The sequence below is a fragment of the Rutidosis leptorrhynchoides genome, chromosome 5 (genome assembly GCF_046630445.1).
Source record: "Rutidosis leptorrhynchoides isolate AG116_Rl617_1_P2 chromosome 5, CSIRO_AGI_Rlap_v1, whole genome shotgun sequence".
Lineage (NCBI taxonomy): Eukaryota > Viridiplantae > Streptophyta > Magnoliopsida > Asterales > Asteraceae > Rutidosis > Rutidosis leptorrhynchoides.
The window spans coordinates 337,099,903-337,108,747 of NC_092337.1; the positions used below are offsets into that span (position 1 = coordinate 337,099,903).

Here is an 8,845-nt window from a genome sequence, read left to right on the forward strand (position 1 = left end):
TCCATTTGACTGGGCCGCAAGTTGAGTTTGTTGGGATGCAATTAGCTGAAGTAGTTGGGCCTGACTCACACTGTTAGGACGTGAATTGTGAGGCCGATTAGAACCTGCATTCGAGCGTCTGGAATTAACATCATGTATGTATCTGCACTTGTTTTCAAATCGACAATAGCCATTAGAAAAATTCCGGCAGGTTTGATTCTGAGACGGCGATGTAGGTGTGGGTGCGGTTGTTTGCGTGACTAAAACCGTTGGGTTGGAACTGTTTAATGACGTTGTAGTGGCCGATCGTTGTTGTCGATTCAAGGTCATCTCCTCCATTAACAACATTGACCGAGCCGTATCGAGGTTCGGGAATGGTTGACGATGGAGGATGATGCGTGCTGCGTGTGGGAATTTCTCGGTTAGGCCGTTAACGGCATACATGACGAGGTCATTTTCTTTTAATTGGGTAATTGTGTATTTGATGTAAGCATAGGATTTTAGCTCAGTATCGTTATGTTTTCATCTTGTGAGAAAAATTTGTATCTTTCGGGTTTTCAATATAAATTGCCGTTAAAAAAAAAAATGACGAGGTCATTTTCTTCAATAGTCGACCCGAGATTTCGAAGATGAGTGGCGATTCGATCGAGATGCCTGAAGTATTCTTCAACAGTTTGCGTACCAATTGACAACCCACGCAACTCAGCATTTAATTCGATAGTTTTCGATAGCTTATTGTCTTGAAAAATCTTTTCGAGGAACGTCCAAGCAGCATGAGAATTAGCCGGTTCAGAGTTGAGTACTCGTTTAAGGAGTGACTCAGAAATCGTGTTGTATATCCAAGTGGTAACGACGGCATCGGCCTTTTGCCATTCAGCCGTTGCTTGTTCTTCTGATGAGGACGTCCCAAGAATGAATTTTGAGACGTCAAGCCCTTTGCAATGCGTGATAAAAAGGCGTTTCGAATGAGCATAGTTAAGTTTCGAGAGATCTAGCTTGACAGGGATGAGATGAGATATGGAGGTAACAGTATATATCTTATCATATGTTGTAACCATGATGATGATTATGAATAAAAAAGAAGAGCAGTAGGGTTATAAAGAAAATAAAAATATAGATGATGAGAAACAGTAGGGTTGTGATGATGATAATGAAAAAGAGATATAGATTGATGAAGAAAATACAGTAGGGTGAGAGATTGAGGCGTAGGAGTTTGTTGTTGTTTTTTTTTTTTTTTTTTTTTTTTTGATCATAGATTTAGGGTTAGGGTAAGGATATCGCCTGACTTGATACCATGTTGAGAGTAATATGTCGATGTATTTCATTCTCATTGTGCACTGCAATATTAGAAGACATATATAGGCATAAACCTAGCAGCTAGGAATGGGCTAGGCCCAATTATGATAATACATGGACAATGCAAATAGACTAAATACTGACTAGCATTTAGTATCATATTACATGCATAGTTGAATAATGATTAGTACACCCATATGTTACTCATATAGATTAGTTCATATGTAATATTTTTACAAGGACAGTCTGTGGTCTTATTAAACTGCGTTGATCTCACCATACTATTCTTCAATCTGGTCCAATTTTGCCCATTTTTAGTTTGCTTCTCTCTTTTTAAAGTCTCTATACACTAGCCTAATTTAATAATATTGATCTTGTGAATTTACTTTTTAATCCCGCAATTCGCTAATATTAAGCTAGTTTATAAAATACATACATAATCATTAAAACTGTTTTCTTATAACTAATAGGAGTAACTAATTTTATTATTATATCTAAGGGCTTATGTTTCACTTACAAGACCCAAATCAATAAAACTGTCACTCTTCAAATATCGAGCTTAAAAACACTTACACGATAAATAAAAGAAACAATACAGAAAAATATGATGATCAATTGTTCAGGCATCAAAAGCATCAGACTCTCAATCATACCCTATAAGTCATCCCAACTTGTATGATGTTCATATGTGGGACCCTCATTGTTGCTGCACCACCCCTACAATTATTCCTTAAAAATGAATAGAAGTAATTAATCACAAGTTTCTTAAAGAAAAATGAGTCCTTTCTTGCTTTGACATCACCATGTCCAAGTAAATAAGTGAACCCAGATTCCGTAGCTTCTTTAAGAGCCGAAAGCTCGTATTCCAAGCTCGGATCATCATCAATGGGACCCATAACACTCGACGGAAGCACCGGTTCACTCTCGGGTTGTATCAACGGCACACTAAGTTCACCCGAATAGATTCTTTGACCAACCGAAACACACTCAAAATCAGCATCATTTATCTCGGTTTCTAACGCGAGATCTTGCGCTTCTTTTCTCATAAACTTTTCGAGGCTTTCAACGAGAAGTTTCTCGAAAGCATGATGATCTTCCTTACGAACGTCTTTATACCCGTATCGTGCTACACATTGGAACATATGGTAGTCTTTCGGGCAAATTCGTCTGAAAAGAAAACGTTCTTCTTGCGTAACTACGGGGACTGGAACGTATTTTATACAGACAAAAACGAGCGTTGAGTGTATAGCGGGGAGATCGAGTAGGAATTGGCCGAGAACTGAGGGTACACCGTGAACTAGTTCGTTGTATAAAAGCCCGATTCCGGGAACTCGTACGGTTCCTAGGGTTGACCCGAGTTCGTTCATGAAGTCCATTGAGATTTTATCACGTACTTCGCTTTGGTATTTTAGTACGCTACCATAGTTCCAAATGTACATGACACAAAGGAAGAAGGAAGCGAATGCAAGCGGAAGCCAACCTCCCTCGGTGATTTTGGACAAAACGGCCGACATGTATAGAAGTTCGATTGATCCGAAGATGATAAGAAAACATAATGCTAAAAATAGGTTCGTTTGCCAAATTAGAAGCATAACGAGAGTCACTAACGCCGTGCTTACCATCATCACGCCGACTTCAGCTATACCTGCACAAACGATAAATATTATCAGGCAGTAGGTGATGATCCGTACACCACAAACAATTATCCGCATTATAATGTTGTACTGTACAACCCTCTAAAGCAGGTGTATGGATAAATTTTGGTGCATTATAATGTTGTACTGTACAACCCTCTAAAACAATTTTAGTGGTGTATGTATAAATTTTGGTGGTGAACCACTGTTCATTAGTTATGATGTAGATTTAGAAGAAAACGAACCATATGCATTGGCTATATCGGTTGTGCTTTGAAACGTAGCGACAACGAGAACACACATGATCATTAGAAACCAGTTGATGACCGGAATGTAGATTTGACCCATGAATTTTCTTGACGTGTGAATAACTTTTAACCTCGGGAAGCAACCGAGAGCCATGGATTGTTTAATGCATGAAAATGAAGCAGATATCATAGCTTGACTAGCAATTACTGCTGCAAGTGTTGCTATTACGAAAACGGGCCAAAAAAGTCCATCTGTTTACAAAATCTAGATTCATTAGTCATTAAGAAGGTTTTTAAAAATTCATAGATATAACCAAAAAACGTTACCGGGAATAGAATCATAGAATATTCTATCTGCAGAACTGGGGTGTTGCAAAAGATACGCAGCTTGACCCATGTAAGCCAAGAGAAGGCATGGAAAAACCACTAACGAGAAAGCAATCTAGAACATGAAGATACGATCGTAATTAGTTTCCTTAAAAGTGCAACTATTTTCAATTACTGATATTGTATATAACTACTTGGAGGTGGCTACTATGACCCATATATTATAAACAGTTTTTTTGGGGTTATATACTTGAAACATGGTTAGTATGGAAACGGGTTGCAAATAATCCAATCCAAACTGCACTTAAAGTGCATATAAATGTATAAATCGTAATTCCAAAAACTAGATTAGCGTTAACTAATGTTGTCTTAATCAAATTTTAACTATTAATTATACGTAAACTCAGTAAAATGGACAAAGTATAGAGGGTTGGGTCCACCTGACCCTATATTCACATACTGTAGTAAATTTACCCCCTTTGACCCGTTACCCACTTTGATTCGTTACCCAGCCCACCCTTTGACCCATTACTGCTATGGAAACAAAGAGCAACCTGTATGGATGGTACAGAGAAATGGCCTAAATCAGCGAACATAGCTTCCGCTCCTGTAATGCATAAAACACAACCACCAAGAGACGACCACGCCTTAAACGAGTTCTTTTTGAAGAACAAATATATATACAGAGGATTAATCGCCTTTACAACCGATACATCATATTTAATAAGATTGTATAATCCAATAGAGCCAAGGCTAAAAAACCACAAAGCAAGACACGGAGCAAACGTCAATCCAACTTTACTCGTCCCAAACCTCTGTATGCCAAACAACCCAACAAGAATAACAACCGATACACCGACTAACGCGCCTGTCAAAAAAAAAAAAAAAAAAAAAAAAAAAAACCTAGTCAAAAAGTCAACATACATTGTCACAAGAAAAGTCAAAAGTCAACTCACTACCAGGTCACATACCTGTACCAAATCCTTGTATTTTGCCTTCCAGACCACTCACAGCAGACATGACTGTAATCAGTCAAAAAGTCAACATATATTATTTGACCTTCGAATTATCAAAAAATCAGAAAACAGGATCGGTTAAGTCAAACACGTACCAGATATAGCCGGTGTTAGAATACCGTCCCCGATGATCATTGAAGTTCCCATTAGAACTAGTAGTAAAAGAAGAGTTTTATAAAATGAATTATGTTCTAATTTTTCTTTAATTTTTAAAGCCCGTTCGAGTTCTGGAGTAGGTAACTTTAGTCTATAACTTGAGATACGTTCGTCAGCTTGTTGACGATTCGGTAAAAGATTAACTTTTGCGTACCTGCTGATTAATGAATACAGTGCAAAAGTTCCTCCTGCAAGTTTAGTTATGTATCAGCAGAAAAAAAAAAAAAAAAACTTTGACTTTTTAGGTCAAACCAAGTTTTTCGGATTCACCATAACTGTCATTCTTTCTACTATAGTAGATTTAACTCGCAAGTTTATGGGATGAATGATTTGGGTCTTTACCCAACCCATTTGACCCATTTACAAAACTGACCCATTTCAACCCAAACCCAATTAATCAATGACCCAACCCGACCCGTTTTCCAGGCATAGATGAATCTATTAAAAATTCCATGCAGGCATCATGCTAATCCTGAGATATGAAAGAGCTAATATGACCATTTTTGAAGTAAAATATATAATATGTTTGACCAGTAAGCATGAACTGCTGCAACATCAGCAAAAATGATACGTAGTATAGTCTTAGTCTTAACGGGTCAAACATTGGATTTTTGTTGTTAATATAATTTACACATTTAGAAAATAAATTAATTGAAATTCTATTTTATTATCTATATAGCAAACTCATCGCGTGCCGTTCTTGAAAAGTTAAAGAACACGTATAAGTTTTGAACTTTAAAGGCAGTTTGTTAAACCAGTAATGCACGTATAGTATTTGGAAAATGAGCCGACGATTGCAGAATTCTTACCTTCACCATTGTCGTTTGCTTTTAGTACTATAAAAACGTACTTTGCTAAAGGCACTAGAGCAATCGTGTATATAACAAGTGATAAAGCTCCCAAGACATCAATATTAGACTCAATTTGGACCTTGCTGAAAACGTCTGTAAATACGTACAAAGGACTTGTTCCCATATCACCATAGACGACTCCTAGTGTCTGAAAAGCCAATCCAAGAGTCTGCCATATCGAGACTTCCTACATTATTAAACAATTAATCAGAACATATTTAAACATATGAATATAAATCAGAATTTTAAGGAAACTCAATACAAGGATATGACAATAATCATAATGTTCATTTCAATTTGAGGTTCCCATAGTCAGATAAGCAAATGTTTGACTCTTTGGCTAATATGAATTTACAGTTTCTCAACTTAGCAACTTACAATACTTATTTTATTTTTATTTTGCCACGAGACATTAGATAATCAACTTAAGGCTCTGTTCCAGAGTGTTAATCTAGAAAGAAATGAAAGGGAAGGAAGATAGTTTTAAAATGAAAGGGTGTTCCTGAGTTTTGATAGGGAGGAAAGGGAAGGAAATAGATGGTTGATTTCAATGTAATTTTCCATCAAACACTTCCTTCCAAATTGGAAGGATTCAAGTTCCCTCACCTTCATTTCCTTTCATCTCATTTCATTTCTCTTATGAAATAACTCTGGAACAGACCCTTAATGTTAGTGTTTGTTTAAACTAAAAAATGATTATTACAGCTTAAGATTATATATGAGCAGAGGATCTTTCTAAATGCATTTTAACTATTTTGTTATCAATGTTACAGACAGTCTTGATCATAATATATAATATCTTGTTATTCCATAGTTGAGTAAACCAACAAATGCAAACACATACAAATAGTTACTAATTCATAAAGGATTTTTCTAACGAGGACTATCCAGATGCACAAAAATCTTGTACATTTCAATAACCGTCACTTCAGACTAGAGATATAACCGATATGTACAAAATCTATATGCACCTTAGGGTTGTTGTTAGAAAAATCCATTAAATAATAGATAGATTTAATAATTGTGTGTTGATGAATGAGGTAACCTTGTTATGGTGGGCATGGGAGCCAGAGAATGCCATGGATTCAACATCAAAAGAATCAACTCTTTTAGGCTTCTTAATCAACCTCCTTCTATTAGATCCATACCCATACCCACCACCTGTATTATTTTCACCTTCATTATCATTATCATCAACCAATGACCATGGTGGTGTTTCTGAATCCACTTCACTACCATCAACCCACCTTGACCCTGAATCACTACCACCACCACCACCTGTATTTCTTCTTCTTAATAACCTACCACTAATACTACTACTAATCTCTTCTATTCCATCTTCTTCCATCACTACTTTCTTCAAAACACTCCAAAATTCTCACTTAATTCTATAATTTCTTGAATTCTTGAAACAATTATAATCAAATCACTTACTTTTGGGAAGCTTTTTTAACACCCATTCACTAATAAGGTACCCAATACACTTACTAGACAAAGTTGAGCCTATTTAAGGAAAAAGCACCAAACTTTGATGATATTGAAACTATTGACTCATACCCTTCTCAATGAAATAACTATTTTCACTTAAAATCAAAGAAACAACTTTGGAATCTTGAATTTAATTCAGTTAAAGCCCAAAAACAAAGCACCCCACTTTTACAATCTCGAAATTATATTATATTTATATACATAAAAAAAAGCCCCAAGCTTTGTTCAAGTATCAACCTTTGATAACTTGAAACAATTCATTAAGAAACCATAAAACTTAAGACAATCAATTTGAATAATATCTTAAAAACAGCTTATTTGAAAGGGAAGTGTTGAATTATTGGATGTTATTACATAGGAAAATAATAAATGAAACTGAGGGAGAGTGATAGAGACATATGTGTTGTATGTATGCTATACTACGATAGATATACAGATTGGCGTATGTGTGGTAGTTTCCTAAATTTTGTTGTCACAACTCACATGTGATGGTAAGTATTGGGGAGAGTGGGGAAGGATAACATATTAACATCATGTTACTTTGGGTCCACGACAATGATTGGTGTTTAGACTCGTTGGAAACAGGAATGTAACTGTAACTTCATCATCAACCTCGAGTTGCAAAGCATTTGTGACTCAGTTACAGGATTGGTCCATTTCGTAACCATTGATATTGATATATAGTACAATACTAAGAGTAGTCCCAATGGTCCGCCCAGACAACCCGCCCACAGCCGCCCTGCCTGGGCGCCGATGGTACGGAGGCCGCCCAGGTCGCGCCCAGCCCATCGCCCAGCCAGTCCTCGTTTTGGTCCTTTTTCAGCATATTTGTGGACGCAAGTTACCGTTTGAAAAACCAAAAAGAAAAAAAAATTGAATTTAATGGGCAACGGCTAGTTAACGGCTACATTTCATTTTTTTTGTTTTTTTTTCTTTTTCTTTTTTGCACTATATATACACACACCAAACCTTATTATTTTTACATACACAAACATACACTCTCATTTCATATTTTCTACCCATTTCATCATTTTTATACTCAAATAAACAATATAAGTTCCAATCCTGATCCCGACGTAAATATGGTATTATCGATCACAAATACGACTACGAATCGAGCACTCGAACTAATTGACGCGCTAGATGAATTAAGTGATAACGAAGAAGTAGAACAAATACCATGGGCACCTAGAAGATATTTACATAGAGATCGTCAGGGTCGTGCATTGTCTTTATGGAATGATTATTTCTCCGACACTCCCACATTTCCGGACGATTATTTTCGTAATCGTTTTCGAATGAGCAAACCTCTATTTCTTCGTATATGTCAAGGTATATTGAACTTTTCTCAAACTCCGGTTCCTAAATATTTTACTTATTTTATTCAAAAACGTGATGCTACCGGATTATTTGGTTTTAATATTGTTCAAAAAGTAACATCCGCCATACGTCAACTAGCTTATGCCGCTTCGGCCGATGTTTTTGATGAGTATTTGCATATGGGTGAACAAACCTCATATGATTGTTTAAACAATTTTTGCAAATGTATTTTCCACTTGTACGGTCCCGAATATTTGAGAAGACCAACTGCACAAGATGTGCAACGTTTGACCACTAAACATGCTTAAATACATGGTTTTTCGGGGATGTTAGGAAGTATTGATTGTAATCATTGGAGATGGAGAAATTGTCCGGCACGTTGGAAGGGTCATTATACACGAGGTGACCATGGTTACCCGTCAACATGCTTGAAGGGGTAGCATCGTACGATGGATGGTTTTGGCACGCGTTTTTTGGAACTGCCGGATCAAATAATGATATCAACGTACTAAATCAATCCGATTTGTTTA

At 36.4% G+C, this 8,845-nt stretch overlaps 2 protein-coding genes across 3 annotated transcripts; one reads left to right on the forward strand and one right to left on the reverse strand.

Annotated features, from left to right (window-relative positions):
* Positions 1-1,828: 1,828 nt before the first annotated feature.
* On the reverse strand, positions 1,829-7,266 carry LOC139848342 (putative potassium transporter 12). 2 transcript variants are annotated; one of them, XM_071838071.1, is made up of 8 exons: positions 6,553-7,266; positions 5,466-5,694; positions 4,596-4,844; positions 4,456-4,506; positions 4,039-4,352; positions 3,485-3,599; positions 3,155-3,409; positions 1,829-2,920 (listed from the first exon to the last, which is right to left on the reverse strand). In XM_071838071.1, the coding sequence occupies exons 1-8, from the start codon at positions 6,853-6,855 to the stop codon at positions 1,923-1,925; spliced, it is 2,514 nt and encodes an 837-aa protein (XP_071694172.1). In that variant the 5' UTR covers positions 6,856-7,266; the 3' UTR covers positions 1,829-1,922. The 2 variants fall into 2 exon arrangements, with proteins under 2 accessions (XP_071694172.1, XP_071694173.1); XM_071838072.1 differs by lacking the exons at positions 5,466-5,694; positions 6,553-7,266 and having other exon boundaries at positions 4,596-4,652; positions 4,811-4,844.
* An 811-nt stretch (positions 7,267-8,077) lies between these two features.
* On the forward strand, positions 8,078-8,623 carry LOC139849583 (uncharacterized). Its single transcript, XM_071839220.1, has one exon. The coding sequence runs from the start codon at positions 8,078-8,080 to the stop codon at positions 8,621-8,623; it is 546 nt and encodes a 181-aa protein (XP_071695321.1).
* The last annotated feature ends 222 nt before the right edge of the window (positions 8,624-8,845 follow it).